At 50.7% G+C, this 21092-nt stretch overlaps 8 protein-coding genes across 8 annotated transcripts; 3 read left to right on the top strand and 5 right to left on the bottom strand.

Annotated features, from left to right (window-relative positions):
* Positions 1 to 731: 731 nt before the first annotated feature.
* On the top strand, positions 732 to 1649 carry Z517_09972 (uncharacterized protein; the record flags this gene model as incomplete). Its single annotated transcript, XM_013425880.1, has 1 exon — positions 732 to 1649. The coding sequence occupies one exon, from the start codon at positions 732 to 734 to the stop codon at positions 1647 to 1649; it is 918 nt and encodes a 305-aa protein (XP_013281334.1).
* Positions 1650 to 2458: 809 nt separating this feature from the next.
* Positions 2459 to 5425, bottom strand: Z517_09971 (uncharacterized protein; the record flags this gene model as incomplete). The annotated part of the gene is made up of 2 exons (XM_013425879.1): positions 2459 to 5179; positions 5309 to 5425. The coding sequence occupies 2 exons, from the start codon at positions 5423 to 5425 to the stop codon at positions 2459 to 2461; spliced, it is 2838 nt and encodes a 945-aa protein (XP_013281333.1).
* A 1137-nt stretch (positions 5426 to 6562) lies between these two features.
* Z517_09970 (uncharacterized protein) lies at positions 6563 to 8742 on the top strand (the record flags this gene model as incomplete). Its single annotated transcript, XM_013425878.1, has 2 exons — positions 6563 to 6724; positions 6811 to 8742. The coding sequence occupies 2 exons, from the start codon at positions 6563 to 6565 to the stop codon at positions 8740 to 8742; spliced, it is 2094 nt and encodes a 697-aa protein (XP_013281332.1).
* A 563-nt stretch (positions 8743 to 9305) lies between these two features.
* Z517_09969 (uncharacterized protein) lies at positions 9306 to 10144 on the bottom strand (the record flags this gene model as incomplete). The annotated part of the gene is made up of 2 exons (XM_013425877.1): positions 9306 to 9326; positions 9386 to 10144. 2 exons carry the CDS (start codon positions 10142 to 10144, stop codon positions 9306 to 9308), a joined length of 780 nt encoding a protein of 259 aa, XP_013281331.1.
* A 1327-nt stretch (positions 10145 to 11471) lies between these two features.
* On the bottom strand, positions 11472 to 12296 carry Z517_09968 (uncharacterized protein; the record flags this gene model as incomplete). The annotated part of the gene is made up of 1 exon (XM_013425876.1): positions 11472 to 12296. The coding sequence occupies one exon, from the start codon at positions 12294 to 12296 to the stop codon at positions 11472 to 11474; it is 825 nt and encodes a 274-aa protein (XP_013281330.1).
* Positions 12297 to 12963: 667 nt separating this feature from the next.
* Z517_09967 (uncharacterized protein) lies at positions 12964 to 13626 on the bottom strand (the record flags this gene model as incomplete). The annotated part of the gene is made up of 1 exon (XM_013425875.1): positions 12964 to 13626. The coding sequence occupies one exon, from the start codon at positions 13624 to 13626 to the stop codon at positions 12964 to 12966; it is 663 nt and encodes a 220-aa protein (XP_013281329.1).
* A 370-nt stretch (positions 13627 to 13996) lies between these two features.
* Positions 13997 to 15061, bottom strand: Z517_09966 (ATP synthase F1, gamma subunit; the record flags this gene model as incomplete). Its single annotated transcript, XM_013425874.1, has 4 exons — positions 13997 to 14125; positions 14183 to 14841; positions 14892 to 14941; positions 15003 to 15061. The coding sequence occupies 4 exons, from the start codon at positions 15059 to 15061 to the stop codon at positions 13997 to 13999; spliced, it is 897 nt and encodes a 298-aa protein (XP_013281328.1).
* A 673-nt stretch (positions 15062 to 15734) lies between these two features.
* On the top strand, positions 15735 to 18712 carry Z517_09965 (uncharacterized protein; the record flags this gene model as incomplete). Its single annotated transcript, XM_013425873.1, has 4 exons — positions 15735 to 15798; positions 15912 to 16165; positions 16230 to 18512; positions 18578 to 18712. 4 exons carry the CDS (start codon positions 15735 to 15737, stop codon positions 18710 to 18712), a joined length of 2736 nt encoding a protein of 911 aa, XP_013281327.1.
* Between the last annotated feature and the right edge of the window lie 2380 nt (positions 18713 to 21092).

Below are 21092 nucleotides of genomic sequence, written 5' to 3'. Positions count from 1 at the left end.
TTTCAAGATATCACTTTGTGTTGCGTATATTTACGGACAAAAAAGCCCTTGTTCTTTTCCTGGGCTTTCGTGATCCGCGACCACTCTGCACGACAAGTGGCGGATTGAGCCTTGCGCCCATGACATGTTTCCTGTGGACGTTACCGAAACAGACACAAGCCGTGGACTTGATGACAGCTAGTGATGAAGCATCCTGGAGAGTGATCTGAGAGCTTAATAAAATATTATACCGTAAGTGTCGTGGGAACTCTTGTGCCTCTGGATATGAGCCCCCATAACGGACGGGCGAGGCTGAATGTGAAAGGGGGCTGCCCCCCCTCCCCCCCTCTCCCCCCTGGTCCTTGATACTCACTCAAAGCATATGGAATTTTGGTCTTTCACAAAACTTTGGACAAATCACTCCAAGACTGTGCGTGGTGGTTCAACACCATGTTACCCATGAGCTATCTCCTTCTGTCACTTTGTTTGACTGTTAGTCTTGTTTGTTGCAACGCGTGGAGTGATAAATCCACAACATTTCATATGTGTCCCAAGGCGAAGCGCAGATTGTCACAACACTGCGTGGGTGACATGACGAAATCCTGCATAAATATGTCTGAACCACATCATCCATCAATCCTCCCATCCTTGGTTCCCCATCTACCTTGCGGTAGGCACGCGCGAAGACCCCCTATCGTCAATCAACCTACCTGTTGGTAAAGACTCGAAAACAGCAGCACCGCTCATTTGATATGTCCAGACGCGGCCGCCCACCCGGCAGGCGACCACGTCCGCCTCGCGACCGCAGCTGCAGTACGTGTGGCGAGAACCACCAGGGAGACGGAGCCGGTCAACTGCCAGGATACTTCGGACATGGCAACCTGGGCGAGGTGGAAGGACCAGAATTTTACCCCGATCCTGTATCTGGATGGCCAAATGGCCCTGAACGGGGCGGCAGAGGAGGTCGCGGAATAGGTTCCCGAGGAAACAACAACAACAACGCCAATGTCAGTGCTAACGCATGGAGCGCTGCCAACGGCAGTGGCTTCGAGGTGTGGAATAACGGCCGGCTGGTCGCCAGCAGTGGCGACCCCGTGACCCGCGGCGCAGCAGGTCAGGGTCCGGAGGACTTCGCCTTTGACTTTGACGACGAAGACTACTACTCTGATGATCTCGACGGTTTTGGAGGCGGTTTATTCAGAAGAAGACCGCTTACAGATTCTCGAGACGATCCTCTTGGTAGGGGACCTCGCCGGACACGACGTCGGTTTCCCCCGGGCATGGAATGTGACGATGTCCCTGCCTGGCTCTTTGACGAGCTCGTCGACGACGACGACGACTACGACGATGATTTTGATACGGTGGGCCCTTTTGGCGGTCGACCGCCACGAAGGCGAGGGGGAGGACCTCGACGAAGTGGTGTTGGCGGCGGAGGTGTCAGAATCACGCGACACGGAGGGGCTATCGTGGTCGACAACGAATTCGAAGCTCCGCCTCGCCGAGGTGGAGGGTCAGGTGGCCATCGTTTAGATCCTGACGAAGGCTACGATGACGATGATGATTACAGTGACTTGGACGATGATTTTGTGGGAGGCGGCTTTGGAAGGGGGAATGGCGATCGCGTGATGCGGCTCTCGAATGGAGGGACGCTACGTCTTCACCGGGCCTGAGAGGCCTTCACATAGATGGCACTTCTTCATGGGGGTATCTGAGCTACGAAGCCTTGGACAGTCTGTGCCCAGTGTGTGTGTGAGAGAGAGAGAGAGAGAGAGCTGAGGTGTTGGTTAAACATCACATAGCGAGTTCGGGGCACAGAGGTGAGCGTTGGCTGGTTGTTCGATGGGGTGCAATATCCATCACGACTGGGCGTGACGAGCACCGCAAACGACCGTTGCTCCAAGTAGCTTTTGGAGCGGCGACACAGTTGGAAGCACTGTTAACACAGACTCTGCGCTTTTGAAACCACTCTTATTCTCGAGCAGGCTAACGACTATGGACTATACATACGGACATCCAAGTTGGTGGTCGTGAACCCGCAGTCTGATTCTCTGCTGATTATCTATGTATGTACCGAGTACATTGGTGGTCAGCTTTGCTGTGCCCTTTGCAAACTCCAATACCTGGATTTCATCCAATTCAAGCAAATCCACAATTTGACACCATTTTCTGTAAACCCAATGTGCTTTTGTTGACCTCTCCTTCCCATTATTGCATTATTGACCACCCTGTTCCTGCTGGTCAGAGACTTCGATACTCTCTCAAAATGATTTATCAGACAACCAGACCCCCTCCCGACCTGGTGGCGGGGATGCATCGTGCCCAACACTGAACACTGCGAGCCGTGATCGTATTACCAACCGTGTTTTCCTAAAGTGCACGCGTAACCTTGTAAACTGAACAACTCAACACATTCTCCAGGCAAAAATAGAACACAAGAATTTTGGGGTTTGAAATCTCGCTGATTGGTGATGGAGACCGCCTATTGCCACAATTTTGCCCTAGCATATGATATGCCAACATAGAGCATCATCACACAGAGCGGTGGGCAGAAGGTGCAAGCGGTGATTGCTGACGCAGCGACGCCGGTAATGATGGCTGTGGTGGACCAAGGAGGGCTGTCCGCGACTGCGTCGGCAGGTTTCGCCGCAATGAGATCGTCTGATGCAAACATGTTGGTCTGCGAGATGTCAATGGTCGGTTGTTCGTAGTAAGAATCCTTGGTGGAGTCCTGTACAAGTGCGACGGGACTGAAGACATTGTTCTCGTAGTTGTCCTCGATAGCTGCCTCCACGACAGGATCTTCTGGTGTATGCTCGTTCATATCCGAGTTGTGAAGAGCTGGTTGATTGTTGGGGGAAATGTCCTTGGTAGCGTCCTGAACCAGTGCTCCAAGGTAGATGACACTGTTCTCGCCGTCGTTCTCAGTTGGTTCCTCCACAATGACCTCTTCTGGTGTAGATTCGCTCGTACCCGAGTCATCAAGAGCCGGTTGTTCTTCGATAGAAACGTCCTTGGTAATGTCCTGTGCCAATGCAACAGGGCTACAGACAATGTTCTCAGTGGTCTTCTCGGTGGGTTCTTCCGTAACCAGATCTTCTGATGAGCACTCGTTTATATACGAGCTATCAAGGACTGGTTGTTTGTCGTTGATCTCGTTGATCTCGTCGTTGCTCACAGAAGGTTTCTCTGCAACATGATGGTCTGATGTAGACTCATTTGTATCGATGTCATCAAGAGCCGGCTGTTCGTCGTTAATCTCATTGCGGTTCTCAGTAAATTCCTTCGCAATCGTATCTTCTGGTGGAGACTCAAACGTATCCGACTCATCAAGGACTGGTTGTTCGTCGTTGATGTCACTCTTCTCGTCGCTGATCTCCTTGTTGTTCTCAGCAGGTTCCTCCGCCGCTAGATTTTCGGACATGGACTCGATCGTATCCGACTTATCAAGGACTAGTTGTTCATCGTTCATCTCAATCTTCTCGTCGTTGATCTCATCGTTACTCTCAGGGGTCTTCTCTGTAACAAGGTCTTCTGATGTAGACTCAGTTACATCTGAGTTGCCAAGAACTGGTTGTCCGTCATTGATCTCGTTGTTCTCGTCGTGATTCTCGTTGCAGTTCCCAGTAGTTGGTTCTTCCGCAACTGGATCCTCTAGTGGGGACTCGTTCATATCAAAATCGTCAGGGACAGAGTGTTCATCGTCGGGAGTATCCTTAGGAGCATCCTGAACCAGTGTGTTGTGGTCACAGGCACTGGCCTCGCCATCGCTTTCAGTGGTGTCTGCCACGATATCTTCTGATGGTGACTCATTGATCTCCTTATTGTTCTCAGTAAGATCCTCCGTACCCAGAACTTCTGATGGCAACTCGTTAACATCCGAGTCGTCACAAGTTGGTTGTTCGTCGTTGGGAGTGTCCTTAGGAGCATCTTGAACTGATGTGGCAGGGTCAACGGCACTGCTATCAGCATCGTTCGCAGTAGTGTCTGTCACAACATCTTCTGATGGTGACCCATTGATCTTCGGGGTGTCAAGGACTGGTTGCTCGTCGTTGGAAGTATCCTTGGTAGAGTCCTGGCTCGGTTCGGCAGGGCTGATGACACTGTTGTCGTCATTGCACTCAGCAGTGTCCGCCACCTTGCTACTCTCAACACCGTCCTGGTCAACAGCGGCTTGGTCAACACTGCTGACGACATCACGGTCGGCGGGAAACTCTTCAACGCTGTTCGCATAACAATCAACGGACTCTTGGACAGCGACTGGCTTGGGCTCCCAATCCCACTTGCCACGCACTCGAACGACCCACTCAAGACGATACATCTGCATGAAATCCTTCAATTGGGCTGGAGAAGGCCACCTGCCGAGGAATGCAACGGCGTCAGGTTGTTGAATGAGGAACAGCCATCTCTGTTTGTTGACATGTTTGGCATCGTCGACTTCCACACCACGGATGAATTCCTCCAGAGTCTCGCCACTCCAGCGCAAGAAGCAAGACTGCATCGGATCCTCGCATTTGACTGGAAGTGAGACGGCACGATTCTTTTGGTGCGCGTAGTTGTCGATCTCAGAAGTCTTCACCTGGAGCGGGTCTGACGCGTGTCTGAAGCGAAACGACCGAAGTTCACTTGGTGGTTGTGGTGGTGGTGAGTCAGCCTTAGCAATATCACTGTCAGTTCCCTGGAATTTCAAGGCAATACCAGCATCAATGCTTGCGTCAGCCTTTGCACAGTTTTCACTCGGCATGTTGTTGTCAATTCGGGAGGTGGCGTCTGGTTCATTCTGGATAGTGTCACGAGCGACAGTCTTTCTCTCACTTGCGCCAACTTCTTCGGAATGGACTGGACTGCCAGGCGTCTCATTGTTGCAGCCACCGGCACCCGGGAGAGGCAAACTAGTACTGGCACTCTGAGTTGGGGTAGGGGTAGATGGATGCTTGGTTGGCCAAGGTATACTCATCAATCGTTTCAATCTCTCCTCTGCAGGGGTTTGTCTCGGCACTTCCTTCACAGCTTCAGGTGTTTCAAAAGGTGGTGGAAGCTTTGCAGACCAATCACCCACGTCATGAAATTGCTTGACTAAAGCACGATGTTGCAAGACTTTCATAGAGGAGTCAGTGGCGGCTTGACGTTTACACAACTTGTTGACCTGCTTCAAGTAGCGGAGAACAAGACGTAGATTTGCTACGACGAGGTCTTCGTCATCCTACATATCCATGAAGTTAGTGAGTCGATTCACACATAGTCACACGACAGAAGCAGGCCTCATAACGTCAAATCTCAAGAGATGGACAAGACGTCATCTAGAACATTGCAGTATATGGGGGCAACCTACAGTAATCATGGGTGGTATCTCTGGGAGCTTGAATGACCGATCAGGAAGTTCAGCGATGAACCGGCGTGTCTGCTCACGCAGTGTGTTGACAAACTGGGTGACGTTTGCTGAAGACATCTTGATATGAGGATGGTAAGATAGAGGGTGAGAGACCAATATCTTTCAAAGCTGTGAGGACTGCAAAGATGAGTGTCGATGTTGTCTTCTTTGTTTGAATGACAGAAGAGATCTGTAGAAGAAAGTATTAAAGATCAAAGGTAGGACGGATATATAAACGACGCGATGCGGCAGGCTAACGCACTGCCTTGGACACACTGCGTGCACATCTCAACGTCTTGGCATTGGTAATAGGCAGAGGCGCAAGTCAGAGTGATACATGTCTGACGCGTTTGTAAACAGAGGAGTGCAGAATGGTAGAGTGCTATAGTGAAAGAGAGTGAAGCTGGGCCGCTGGGGCACACCGGGAGCAAAACAAACATTGAAGCGTCCGGCGATAAAACTGACGAAGAAGTCAGTTATAGCGACACCAGGTGCCGCATGCAATGGAACAATCACATAAACAGCTTTTATTAGGATAGAGACGCATTATTGCTTCTTAGTGGGAGGAGAGACCTGCAGGCTTGCACAAGGCTGTGTCTCAGGAAATGCTGTTTGGCCAAAAATAAGGTTCTGGACGCCTCAATTCTCTACGAGGTCGCAAAAATGAGAGGGCCACTATCGATATTTGTCTAGATGTCAACAGTGAAGAGATTCATACTGCTTTAAGAGGAGAGAGACTCTTCAGTGAAAAAGGAGGACGTCTGTTGATATGCCAGAATAGGAAAAGTATGCGTGACACGTGATATGATGGTGCTGCCCTACTATGACGTAATATTCTTACAGCCGTTGTTCACGTGATTATTTCCTCCCTTGCCCATTCCAATCTCAACCACCAAGAGGCTCATCACTATTGTCACCACAGATTTTTATGCTAAAGCCTTAGCGGAAGCGCAGGGTAAATGCCCTCTAGTCTCTTCACAACCTTGTTGTGCCATGTCTCCCAGATGGCTTATTATGTCGAGAATGCGACATACTCCGACACATCGCCACAAGGTTGTCTCCTTTTCAGCGACGATCATCTGCAAGGCTCTTCATTTTCGCACAATGACGACAGTGGCAGTGCCAGCTTTACGCACCGGCAACCTTTATATACCTTTCCTGTGATGGCTTCCGGTCTATTCAGCCTCTATCTTCCAAACCTCGATTCCCTAACAGATGGATGAACCAAGCGCCGGCACTGAACATACTGACCACGATGCCAGCAGTCCTCACGGTTCTAGTACGCCGCGGCCGAATGGTGTGATCAACATCCCAAAGCCTGAACAGGCAAAACAATACATCCACGAGGACGAGGAGGATGCTGTAACAGATTTCAATGTGAGTGCTGCTGGTCTCTTGCCATAACCAAGTGGATTGTCTATATTCGAGTCATGCTTGAACAATCCGCTCATCAATCCTCCTAGGCTCCCATTAGCTGGTGGATGGTGTCGACATTGTTTCCGCTCATCGCTGGGACATTCGGACCCCTGGCCTCAACTTTCAACATTTGTGCCCTTGCCATTGACTGGCGGACGACTGTCAGCTCAAGTTCGACGGAGTCAGAGGGCACACACATTTCCGATCCCCCCTGGCTCCTCTCTGTCAACGGGGTCAGCCTCGCCATTGCCATCCTTGCGAATCTAGCACTGTTGGCTCAAATGACGGACCGAATCTCGCACCAACGAGCTTCTCCCATCACCATTGCTGGCTGGTACACCAGTTCCCTGCTCCTGCTAGGCATAATTGCTGCAACTCCGAAACAATTGCCGTTGCCGGCCGACACTTTAGCAACATACTCTCAAGCATTCTACTATGCCATCTTCGCTTGCGTTATTTATTTCATTCTCGCGTCCATGCTTCTCGTCACCCACATCAACCTGCGATACCGTGCGCCACAGTTTAGCCGATCGTTCAAATTGACCATGTCTCAACGCTCGCTCATGCTCCAGACTATCCTCTTTGTCAGCTACCTGCTTGCCGCAGGCGCAGTCTACTCTCGAATCGAAAACTGGGATTTCCTCGATGCCGTCTACTTTGTCAATGTGACTTTGTTTACAATTGGACTCGGAGACTACCATCCTGTCACACATTTGGGGCGGTCGTTGTTCTTTCCCATGGCGATTGGCGGTATTCTTTTTGTCGGTCTGATCATCGCTTCAATCCGCACGCTTGTCCTCGAATCGGGCTCTCGCAAAATTTCCACTCGAATGGTGGAGAAGGCACGTCGTAAAGTGCTCACTTCAGGCAGTAGTGAGACTACCAAGCTCGCACCTCAGGGCTCTGGATGCCAAAATCTCGATGGCGATCGTCGTGGGTCGGAACTCGATCGCCGAAAGCTGGAGTTCCAAATCATGCGTAACGTCCAGAAACAAGCCGCGCGCACCAACCGGCTGATCGCCCTTTCGATTTCCGGCACATCTTTTTTCATCCTATGGTTCATTGGCGCAGTGGTTTTCTGGCAAGCGGAGTCTGCCACTGGTGGGGAAGATTGGTCGTATTTCGAGGCTTTGTACTTCACCTATGTCGCTCTTTTGACGATTGGATATGGCGACTTTTACCCTCAAACAAATTCTGGCAAGCCTGCTTTTGTCTTCTGGTCTTTGATTGCACTTCCGACACTGACCGTCCTGATTGGCGCAATCGGGGACACCATCTCCGATATCGTGGCTTCTACAACACTATGGCTTAGTAAACATGCACCCGAGAGCCTGAGTATACTAAGGGGGGCAAAGGCAGCGGCAGAGAAGAAACGGAATCGACAAGGTGCTTTCCAGGAAGCAAAGCCACCAGGGTTCATGGACGATGAAGCTGCTCTCGAGTACGACTTTGATGATCCGAACGTCGCCAAGGTGATCCAGGCACTGGGTGGGCGGGAGCAAAACAATGCTCCGGGAACAGATGCAAGGCCAGAAGACGAGAAAGAAGCGCAGGCACTCTTGTCTGCATACAGACTTCACATACTTTTGCGCGAGATGCAGAATGTCGTGCAACACCTCGATGCGCAACCCCCGAGGAAATACACGTACGAGGAATGGACGTGGTTTCTGAAGCTCATTTACGAGGACGAATCGTTTCCAGTCGGCCATAGACACCCGTGGGAATACGACACCAGTGTTGCTGCTCCAGTGAGGGAGAAGGATGACCAGAAGTGGAGTTGGCTTGGACAAGAAAGCCCTCTAATGAGCATGGAGGACGAGCCTAAATGGGTGCTGGCGCGGCTTCTTGAAGTGGCGCGGCGAGGCAGCAAGAAAAAGGGGGACTTTTGGTATCATGTTTGGATGCAACAGCAGGAGAGGAACAGCACCGACGGCAGCAGGCAGTCCAGAAGAAGCAGCACTCCTAAATCGAGCGAATGAAAGCTGACGAGTCCTTTCGCAACTAGACTGTCGATGAAATGCTGTCAGAGAATACGAATGTGACACACACTAAATGCATGTTGCATTCTCGCCGGCTACCTTCGATGAAACCAATCAACAAGCCGACCTTTTCTCTTTCCAACCAGCAATTCATTCGCGATCCAACATATTTTGTCTCTCGCCAGATCCTCTCGTGCACAGCACTCTTTCACACTCTCCTAGACCTCCAGTCTAGCCCGACTGACTGACCTTGACGGACATGCTACGTAACGATACCACAGAGCCTTGCTAATAAGGCATCCCCAGCTCATCGGTTCCTTTCCACGCGCCACAGACAGTACTCCTATGACTTCGAGCTCAATCGTTTGCATTTGTTGTTGCAACTCAGGCACTTCATTTCGCCGGCTATCCATGCTCTCTTCCGAGTCGGGCAAATTGCGCCGCTTTCTCCCTGATGTTCTCTGCTCGCTCATGTCGCGAAGGCTCCTTTATCACTTGCGCCTTTCAGACAAACGCCGAGAAGCAGAATCGCTCAGGATCAAGGCAGTCGAGCCCCTATAACCCTAATACTCGAAAGGAACGGCCTAGAGAAGGTCAACAACGCCAGTACAACGACCAAGATCACGATGGTACCAAAACTGACGCGACTCCTAGCCTGCTGCGGCTTCAACGCCTCGAGTTGCCCTCGGAGATCAGAGTCACAGCAGGTGATGAGATACTGAAGGTCGTCGTCTTGAGATGGTGCTTCGCCTTGGTGATCTGGGTAGTCCCTCGACGCCCTCTCGATTTCGTCTCCGAGTGAGTCAAGAAGGTTTTGAATCTGTTCATATTTCCGCGCCCGCGTCACCAGCGTGTTGTCTTGCCGCGGCTGTTTGATTCGGTCGACCGTGTGAGCCAAAGCTCGGATGTACGCAAGCGGTGCGACAAGGTTTTGAGGTGGGTTGCCGGTACGCCTGGCCGCCAGTGTCATCTCCTTGGTCTGCACGGCGAGCTGCTCTTGGAAGAGGACGAGGTAAAAGTCGGGGTCGACTACTTTGAGACTGGTCGGCAAGAGCTTCTTGAATGCGATGACTGGATGCTGTTGCGAGTGGTCTGCATGGGAGAAGACCGTGTTCATTGCCGGTGCTTGGGCCGAGGTGGCGGTGAGTGTCGTGGTGTCCTTTGCGGGGTGAGCCATATCCTTGTCTGGATAGGCCGCAAGGGACGACGCTGACTCCAGGGTGTCAGTTGTGGCGGTACCGTGGGTTCCGAAGTTGCGAGAAGCCTCGTTGGCGGGATCCAGTACGTCGAAGCGGGACGGAAGTTCTGCTGTGGGAATGATGTGATGCTTTCTGGCGGGATATTGTCTCAGCTGCGGCACGACGTATTTGGAGGGAGTATCGTCAGAGCGTGTGTCCTCCATGGAGTGGCAGCAGAAAGATTCTCTCAGAAAAAATTTCCTGAGTTGAGGGCGAAGAGCTCTAGAGATTCAGACCAAGGAGATCACTTGAACCACCTCACGATCGAACGATGGAAGTGTATGGAAGAGAGAAAAGAGAGAAGGAGAAGAAGAAAAGGGCAAAGGTGTTTTAATATCACATATTAATATGTTGAGATTGTATTGTATTGTTTGCCTCAATAAGGTCCATTTCAGAGCCAACGAGATCTATCATGACCTAGAGGAGATCCGGAGACCTGGAGAATACAGAAGTTTGCTTGGACACCTGGACGGGATCAAACACGCACGCACGCATGCATGCATGCATGCATGACAGAGCCTACGGACCTGCCTATCATCCTGCCTACTTACTTGTCTGCCTACCCTGGAATCCAGGTCTTTGTACAGACGAACGACGAGAGAATGAACACCCAATATCGATCGAATATTGTTGTTGTTCAGAGGGAGTTGGGATTGTGGAGTGCTGGTGGTGATGATAGCTGGAGTCGCGCAAGGCTGAGCGAGAATAGGAGTTTGTTGAATGAGAGAATGAATGCCACAATGCAAGTAAAACCTTGATCGGGTTTCATCTTGAATGGGTTTGGCATTGAATGGCCATGGCAATTCATAATCATATTCATGTCCATGTTCACATTTCATGCTCGCATTGATGGTCATCACTCTGAATTTGATGAGATCCTATTGTATGTAATAGGACCTGGTCGATAGACGTGCAGGATCAACATATTATCTGAGCGTCTGTTCCTGTCTCAGTCCCTATGCCTGTCCACATGCGGATCTGGATCTGGATCCGTGTCCCTGGCCGTGCTTTTGACATGACATACTTCCGTACCCTGTTTCCACATACTCTCCCACAAACCCGAGATTTGAAATGAAACACACGCCCACATATCTCCTTTGTCTTTGCCCTTAGTCCAGGTGACGAACAATGCCTAGACTAGATAAACGAAACCTGCAGAATTAACCTATGACCGTCCACTCCCTTCCTCTGTCCCCATCCGGAACAATATTACTGAGATACCCACCAAAGAAAGCAATAAAGAAACAAAGAAATCTCTGTGCTGTGGGCATTATTTGCTGGGTTTTGTTCATCAGCTAGCCTGGCTTCACGCACTTCACTGCACCGCACCACACCTCACCAACACGGACAGCATAGGCTGATGGATTCCAAACTTGGTGAGCAGGACTCGCTTCACTTCACCATAGATGAGATAGGAACGATGCACATCGTCGGGAAAGACACATTTCTTCACAGACATCGGAAAAGGGAGCTTCGTATCTCACGTCACACTCATCTCGCTCGCCCAGACACCCACAACAGAGGCAAAATCACGACGCAAAGACCAAGGGGAGAGCGAATCGTGTGGAATCCGAGCGCATAGAGAGCCACGGACACGAGATAGACGGAAATTACGCAGAGAATGGCAACGACAAATAAAACCTTGAGGGCCACTGCGAGGATTGTCACCGTGACCGAGATGTAGAGTCTGAGCTTCCCAAGGCCTTGGGGACGGCGGGTCATCGGTGTCGCAGGGGTAACAGGGCTTGCAGGGCAGTTGTCATGCTGAGCGTCTAGCAATAGTAGCGGTGCCGACGACAGCGATGGTGGTGGTGGTTGTGGTGGTGGTGATGGGATCATGTCCAGGATGACCTGGCGATAGACAGGGTACGCTCTCTCTAGGGGCATCTTCCGCATATAGTTCCGGACGGGCGAGCACGCTGATTCAGTCATGATGTCTTGATAGACTCGGTCGGCATGCTGGACGAACTCCTCGATCTGCGGACGCAGAGCGGCCGGGTCTCCCTTCCTGCAGTTTTCGCGGATCTCATCTCCCGTGTACAAGAGCGCATTCCAGAACCAGGCAACATGCTTTGTGAGGTCCAAGGGCTCCGCGTGAAGCCATCTCTGAAAAACCCCGACATAGCCAGTCTCTTTGGGGATCGGGTACGGTACGTCCGGCACGAGAGGCACACGTTTGTCTCGATAGTGCCGGTTGAGCGCGTCAACGGTGAAATGAGCAACGATTTTGGCACCTCCAGACACCTCGTAAATGGGGACCTCCTCACACTTTCGCTTGCGTGGGACGAGGTAGGGTTGTGGGATCTTGTACGGCATGGCGGTGTCGGCGTCGAGGAAGTGTAGTCACCGAGGGAAAGTCCGGGTCGGGAGATGCTGGGGTGTTTCTTTCCAAGGTTGCGTGTATGGGGTTTCCGAGTGTTGGCGATAGATCGAGAAAGTAAGAATGGGATAAGTCCGTGGCGGGAAATAACCCCAGCCGGCCAAGGCAGTATGATGTTAGCAGGCAGTTCTCTCGGAGCTGCCTTGGTAGAGGCAGCTCGCCTTTGATGGGTCATGACAAGGCAGTCAGCTCTGCCTGCCTACCCTTCTACCAGGGACAGTTGATCACTCGAGATCGAACAAAGAACAACAAGGAGAGATGGTGAAGCTGCCAGGCTTCTGGAATGGGTCAGTCAGTGGTCGATGACATGTTGAAGGGGAACCATTTCTTGTGTACAGCACTTGCCAGGCTAGATACTAACGAGAGGCCATGATATCAGATCATGGGCCAACAGTCGAGACCACCCTTGGACATCCTTGAGTCCTTGGAGACTTACCTCCCATTCCATCTTTGATCTGCGTGATGAAACCGCCAGCACCATCTCTTCCGCCAAACAACCCAGCACATATCCTTTGCCTCTTGCTATTGGTGACGCAGCTCCAAAATCCCCGGTGCTCAGCTTAATCCTTACCCCATTCTCATTCCATGATTCTTTGATATCTCTCACCCTCTCCCAGCATCCAATAAGTCAAGTCTTTCCCATATGGCCAAGCAGCCGAAAACCATCGCACACTTGAGTTTGACTTTCAAATCCGGGAAAGCGATGGCGATAAGCAGGCAATATTTCGAGTGGTGGGCGAAGTGAGGGAGTGATGCGAAAAGAAGACATAGGAGGACAAGGTCGAGGAACTGACGAGGGTTGCCGATGAATAGGACGCATGTCGAGACGCAAGCAATTATCGAGAGGACCGACACTTGGTTTTCGGTATGGTCGACGACAGACGCGACGCCCTTGTCGTGAGTCGTAGATTTGTGTGTCCTTCGGACTCCGAGCTCTTCATCGTCACGCGCACCACTGCTGTATGTTTCGACGCCCCCATTACTTGCAATCGTGAAAGGCCCTATCCATGCGCCGGGGATGCTGCTGAGTAAGTGGCCCACGTCAGGATGCGTTTCGGGAGTCTCATGTCCGTCCGGAATCTCGTCGACCCAGTCCTCAACTTCGCCGTCTGCGTCGGGTGATAAGCAGAATCTGCTTGGGCCTTCAAACCAAGTCTCAACCTTTTCCCGTCGGATGGGAGAGAACTGCTCTATGCGAAGTGATCGTCGTGTTTCCGGGGAGATTTGGTGGTCGGAAAAGCCATCGTCGCAATGAACACTGCTCATGTTGACGGAGTACGTCAAGATTTAATGAAGGTGTTTCAAAACCGGGACGGGGAATGCTCGACTTGATGACTTTGGTTAGACGCGAGAATTCACGCTGTAGTGACTAGTGTGGGATCTTGGTGAGGCAGCGGCAAACAAAGAATCTCATTCAATTCACAGCACGGCAGGAAAGGATGGAAACAATGCCGACCAAGTGCATTACCTGCGGCAAATGTAAGCAACATCAAGACTTTCGCAAGAAGCCACCTGCACCACGAGAAGATGCTCATTGACACAAAAGCCGTGCATGAAATCTGGAATAGTCTTCTTTGATAACAGTAAAAAATTGAGGGTGGGCAGTTATGTACAACTTTCTCTTTTGAAACGAAGCCTACATGTCTTCCGAGGCAGTGGCACCAGTGATAATCTCGACCAATTCTCCGGTAATGACAGCTTGTCGGGTTCTGTTGTACAAGATAGTAAATCTGCCAATCATGTCTCCGGCGTTCTTGGACGCGTTCTGTTAAAACCTTGTGTCAGCGCAAGTATCAACGTCAGATATCAGACGACAACTCACATCCATGGCATTCCGTCTGGCGGACTGTTCACAGGCATGGCCTTCGGCAAGAGCCCAGTAGAGAGAGTTGGCCAAGGCATACTCTCGGAGGTTGGCGAGAACTTCGTCATCAATCTCAAAAGCGGCAAAGTTGGGAGATTGAGTGATGGCCTCCTCGGAATATGCTTCGACCGTGACAGGCTCATAGCTCTGAGCGTTGATGAACTTGTTGTAGAGAATCTTGACGCTGGCGTATTCTTCCGGGAGCAGGACGAGTTGGTCGGCAATAGCTTGGGCATCGGCAAAGGTAGGCACGTCTCTTCCAATACCAGCAAAGCTCAACAAAACATTCCTGGGGTTGGAACGACCAATTTGGGCCTTGCACTTTTCACCAATAATGACAATGTCGAGGTTGGGGTCCTGTTCCAGCATTCGACGAGCGGTACGCGACAGTCCGGAATGGATACCACCGCAGAGGCCTTTGTCGGAGCTGGCAACAACCAACAGGGTCTTCTTCTCCTCCAATGGCTTGGTTTCCGCCTCTTCAAAGACCTTGTTTGACGTTTGCCCATAGGATCTCGATTCGGTCATGGCCTTTTGAGCACGAGTAAGCTTGGTCGAGGCAACGATTTTCATGGTCTTTGTGATCTTTTCAATGTTTCGAATGGACTTGAGACGACCTGCGCACCGTTAGCGATCGCAATCGAGCTTCCTGTCTCAAATTCCATACTCTCGATTTCTCGTAGCGTGGCATAACCGGCGACCTGGGGAACAGCCGTCCTAATGATACATCAGTCAGGATTATTCTAGCTCCTGAGATTTTGCACCCGATTGAACTCACTTTGCAAGGGCGGCATTGCCAGCCACGAGGGCCGGTCTCACAGCTCTGGACAGCATCATGGTGCAACTGGGCTGACCACGAGGCCGTAAGGGAGCAGTGATGTGATGGAGAGATGGAGTGGATGTTGAGGGAGAGGAGATTCGGGTGATGCGAGGGCAGCTGGTCAATGAACAAACTGAGGTTCCGATCAGAGCTTCATGGTGGGAAGACACGCTAGCCTAGTTGGGACTAGTGCTCTTGAAGAGCAAAATCGTCGATACAACCGAATCGGAAGTGGGCATTCAATGGCCTGTTGCCTCTCCCTCTTCCCTCCCAGAACGAGCCTCACGAATGAAGTGAGTGGATAAGTGGTGGACTGTGCTGCTCTCTGACTTTCCCTCATTCTATTTTGCTACTCGGCCTCGCCCATTCCCATTCTTCTCATTCCTTTCCCTTCACCTCTTCTTTCCTCTTCTCTCATTGTCTCTCTCTTAAATACCAACTCAACTTGTCATTCAGTCACTCTTCGGCATCTCCCTCGCTCGCCTCCTCGAATACCAACCACAGGCACGGTCTCCCTTCGTCGCTATCAAGGTCTCGCCCACCATTCCGATTTTCCGAGGCGCGTTTTGGAGGTCACTTCAATCCGTTGCCTCACATTTCTACTCACGTCCACCTCTATTATTTGCTGTTCCACCTCTACAATTTGTTTTCGCGAGGTCACTGCGCCCCATCTCTTATCCCACGCGCCTCATGGATTCTTCCGACGATGATATGCCCCTCGCGGGCTCAAGGAGGGTAAACGGCACCAACGGAGGTACGCTCTCCCTGTTGCAACCAATGGCTCCAGGCATCCTCGTTCGCGTTTGTTTTCTCAACTTTCTATCATTCGCTTTTCAACGTTTGTCACCTAACTGACACTACAAGCAGTCACGCCTCCTCTATCTTCCTCCAAAATCCCGTCCTCACTTGACGCTGCAATGGATCGTCAGATTCCCACCAACGGCGAGGTCGTGCCGGGTATTTCCATGGCCAATGGAGAGGTAAAGGTAGAAGAGCTATCACCACCTGGCAACAAGGATAGCGCCCCCAATGGCGTCGCTGCCGCAAAACGCAAGGCCAGGGAGAGTCTCACGCGACCATCTTACGCCGAGCCTGAAAGCAGCGACGACGACTTACCACTGGTATGCGATCCCAATATTCCAGAATCTGCCTCTTGAGAGAACATCCCGGCTGATGTGGATGCAGAGCAAAAAGAGAAAGGTCTCAACCGCTGTTGATTCAGATTCCGACGACGCCCCTCTCGCTTCCAAGGCCCAGGCAAACGGCAAAGTTGTGCAGAAGCCCCCTCGAGTTTCGGCTCATCAAATTGGTGAAGAGTCCGACTCAGACGTGCCTCTTGGCCAGAAGCTAGCCAAGCAAAAGCAGAAGATCGAAAAAGCAGCAGAAAAGGAAGCAAAGCAGATTCGAAAAGAGGAGAAGGAGACTGGGAAGGCACCCAAAAAGGCCGTCCCGGCAAAGAGAGTAAAAAAGGAAGAATCCAGTGACGACGAAAAGCCTCTATCAAAACGTGCATCTACAGCCGCTACCAAGAAAACGAAAGCCGAACCATCTAAACCTGCTAAAAAGGTTAAGATAGAAGCTCCTGCTTCTGCGAAGAAATCCAAGGTAATCAAAAAGGAAGAGAGTGCCGATCCCGAGGAGGAAGACGACGAAGAAGACGAAGTCAAGTGGTGGGAGGATCCAACTAAGGGCGATGGAACAAACAAGTGGGAGACTTTGCAGCACAATGGTGTCGTCTTCCCACCCCCTTACCAACCACTTCCTCCAAATGTCAAGATGAAATACGACGGTGAACCCATTACCCTCCATCCCGATGCAGAGGAAGTGGCTGGTTTCTTTGGTAGCATGCTCAACTCGACGCACAACGTGGAAAATCCTACCTTCCAGAAAAACTTCTTCAGTGACTTCAAGGACATTCTAAAGAAGACTGGCGGTGCAAAGAACAGAAATGGGGAGAAGGTAGAGATCAAGGAATTCTCAAAATGCGACTTCAGACCAATCTTCGACCACTACGAAGCGGAAAGGGCGGCGAAAAAGGCCTTGTCCAAGGAGGAGAAGAAAGCTATCAAATTAGCAAAAGACGAAGCCGAAGCGCCGTACATGTACTGCGTCTGGGATGGCAAGAAACAAAAGGTTGGCAACTTCCGAGTTGAACCTCCTGGTCTTTTCCGCGGCCGAGGTGATCATCCAAAGACGGGCAAAGTCAAGACGAGAGTTATGCCTGAACAAATCACGATCAACATTGGTGAAGAAGCCACCGTCCCTACTCCTCCAGAAGGCCACAAATGGAAGGAAATCAAGCACGACAAGCAAGGGACGTGGCTGGCAATGTGGCAGGAGAACATCAACGGCAACTACAAGTATGTCATGCTGGCTGCCAACTCGGACGTCAAGGGCCAGAGCGACTACAAGAAGTTTGAGAAGGCTCGTGAATTGAAGAAGCACATTGATCGAATTCGCAAAGATTATCGGAAGGAACTCAAATCAGAACTCATGGCAGATCGGCAAAAGGCAACCGCCATGTACCTCATCGATCAGTTCGCTCTTCGTGCCGGTAATGAAAAGGGCGACGATGAGGCTGACACAGTCGGTTGTTGTTCTCTGAAATATGAGCACATTACCTTGAGAGCTCCGAACACGGTTATCTTCGACTTCCTGGGCAAAGACAGCATTCGCTTCCATGAGGAGTTCGAGGTGGACCCGCAGGTCTTCAAGAATCTCAAGATCTTCAAGAAGCCGCCGAAGAGTGAAGGAGACGACATCTTCGACAGGCTCACTACGACTCAACTCAACAACCACCTGAAGAACTACATGCCTGGTTTAACCGCCAAGGTCTTCCGTACCTATAACGCATCTTTCACCATGGCCAAGCTACTTTCCGAGATGAAATCTGAAGGTACAATTGCTGAAAAGATCAAGGATTACAATGACGCGAATCGAAGAGTGGCAATTCTCTGTAACCACAAGCGAACGGTGGCAGCCGGGCATGCGAATCAGATGGAGAAATTGAGTGACCGAATCAAAGGCCTCAAGTACCAGCAATGGCGAGTCAAACAAATGATGCTCGACATCGACTCGAAGATCAAGAAGAAGAAGGGCGCAGAGTATTTCGAATTGCCCGACGACCTGGATGAGGCGTGGATCCAAGAACACCAGGCTTTCTTGTTGGAGGAACAGAAGATGAAGATCACCAAAAAATTCGAAAAGGACAATGAGAAGCTCAAAGCGGAAGGAGAGAAAGAGATGAAGCCGAAGGAGCTCGAAGAACGCTTGAAGGCTGTCAAGGAGATGGAGAAGAGGTTTCAGAAGGAGAACAAGACGAAGAAGGTCGAGCCTGAAGGGAAGTCCCCGACAATTGAGAAATTGGAAGAGCAGGTCAAGAAGTTCGACGCGAGAATTGCTACTATGTCCGTCCAGGCAGAGGACAAGGAGAACAATAAAGAGGTGGCATTGGGAACTTCAAAGATCGTAAGTCCTGGACTACACGCGCGCTCTCTGTCAATCAGGCTTTGCTAACCCTATCTTTCTTGCAGAACTACATTGATCCACGGTTGACGGTGGTTTTCAGCAAGAAATTTAATGTTCCCATCGAGAAATTCTTCTCAAAGACACTTCGTGAGAAGTTCGAATGGGCGATCAAGTCCGTTGACGAGAACTGGGTCTTCTAAGTCTTGTCCGATCGATTTGCTCATGCGGACTTGAGCAACGATCGGACAGCACAGGCCATGACAAAATAGTCGCGTTTCAATGCTGGCGACCTACTACAATCTACCGACATTCAGCATGGTCGAAGACTCAACGAGTATCATACGAGATCAACGCATCATTACGAATACCATGCACCACACAGTCCCATGACGTACCTTCAAGCGCTGTGGCGTGGGATGCAAATGGTCACGACAGATGCATGTTTCCGGCACGGAGACTTCCCTCAGCAGGCGTTATGCCAGGCTGCAGGGGGTTGGGCTGTCGCCTGTATGCTCGGAAATGCAGACGGTGCATTTAGCTGAAGGACGACTCTCTCTGTCCTCTACATTACCAACGAGCTTTTTTTCATGGACTGTCTTTGCGTCTGGTTTGCATCATTTCAGATGGGAGGAAAGGGGAGGCGAGAGCTTTGCTTATTTAGCTTGCATTTGGGGTTTATTAGCATGGCACCGACCCAGGACGGCGGCGGCATCGTTTACCAAGCACATACTTGCACACCAGCACTGTACAGTTCAACGCAGCTCGTACAGATCTAGAAGAGTTAGAAGAAGCTACCTACATACATCCATACTTAAATAGAGCCCTCCTAGAAGACACCTATCCATGTATATATTTATACCTACTCGTACAATATACAGAGGGAAGTCAAATCAATCTAGACGTCTGAGAGAATGGACATGGCTCACGAGTATCCTCTGAGTATGTGTGATTAAAAAGCATATATGATTGACAATTTTGCTCGTAGCTCAGCTAGAAAGGAAAAAGACAGACACTACTACTTAAAAATTCTTTCGAGCATCCAGCCCCAATCTGATCCCTGTACAGTCAAGTTTCAAAGTCAAAAAGTCAAAGTCGAGTCAAGTCAATGCCATCAACATCCACGACCAACAACCACAACCACGATGACAATCGCAACGATAACCACAAGCGCAACGACGACGACGACGATCTATCCTTCTGCCTTCCTCTCCCTTTTCGCATTCCAACATCATCAATGTCCAGTCTCGTCTAGAGACCATGTGGGCAAGGGTGTGTGATATGCGGAAAAGGCCCAGAAGCAGAACGATGATTATCATCCTCTCTCGTCTCCTCAACAGCCTTGTCCTTTCACTGCACCAGGCAGCATCCCTCTGCTACCTCTCAACCAAGCCCAGCCTAGTTATGTCCCTCTCACTCCTCATAACCCAGGTGATCCAGCCCTGTTTGTAATGCAGCCTTTCTCTTCCTGCCATTCATGGTTCCCAAGTCCCCTTCCAGGCCCCCCATCCCTGTGATTTCCACCAACCGAGCATGCAGAGGCAATCTGTTCAAAATACATCTCGAAAAAAGCACGCAAGACACAGATTCGCACAAGGAGATTCGTCAGACCGGTTCGTTCAACGATCGTCAATGATGGTGTAAGAGGGACTAATAAAAACGATGGTCGATGCTTCAAAATGGGTTCGGCTCACTCAATGAACACGAACCAGTAGTCGAAGGAGAGAAAGAAAATGATGCCGTCCATTGGTTGTGCGCGTGCACGTTGGTCGTTCTCGCTTGCCCAATGTATCCTCCCTTCCGGTTTTCGTGCTGCAAAAAGGCTCAAATTCCCTCCGATTTTCCCGTATTGTTTCGCTTTGACTGCCTTGTCCCTTTTCACGGTGAGGTGAGTCCTTATTTCTAAATTCCCCAGCTTCCCAGCGTCGTGTTCCCGTAGCCCTGTCTGTGTCTCTTGCAAAGCCCATGATCAACGCGAGCACTCGAGTCACCCGGCAAGGGACACGAACACTGTTGCCAGCTCCTTTCGTGGTCATTCCAAAGCCTGTTCCACATACATTACTTCCGACACCATGGTATGTGCGTGGATATGTAGCAAAAAGAAAAGTCTCGGTCGTTAAAACCAACAGTGGAAAGCAAATTGCGTTCGGAAGCGACAGGCGGTGTGATCAAAGATGATGCGGGTGTCTGATAGTAGACGGCTGGTCGTCGCGGTGGGCGGGTTCTTGTTGTTGTGACGAGAAGACGGTAGCTTTTGCCGCCAACCCCAGGGCGTCAGAGGCAGATTGGAAATGAAAATTCGTCAGCTGGTGACGATAGGTTTGACGTGTCCTGGCGTGAGCCCATACTCTCTGTAATGTTTGATATTGATGGACAAAGGAAAAGTTGAGGGTGATGAACGGATTAACCCTGCGAGATCCAGCAAGTCATTGAAATCCAAAAGACCTCCCACCCAGACGATGCTTCTCTCCCATCCCCAGACGAAACAACGCTTGCTAAAGTGGCAGGCCCCCCCTTAGTATGCAAGACAAATGAAAGAGATGGGAAAAGAATGTCCAATGTGGCTTCCGGAAAACATCAGGC

The sequence above is a fragment of the Fonsecaea pedrosoi genome (genome assembly GCF_000835455.1).
Source record: "Fonsecaea pedrosoi CBS 271.37 unplaced genomic scaffold supercont1.6, whole genome shotgun sequence".
Lineage (NCBI taxonomy): Eukaryota > Fungi > Ascomycota > Eurotiomycetes > Chaetothyriales > Herpotrichiellaceae > Fonsecaea > Fonsecaea pedrosoi.
This window is presented reverse-complemented; position numbering and strand designations above follow the sequence as displayed.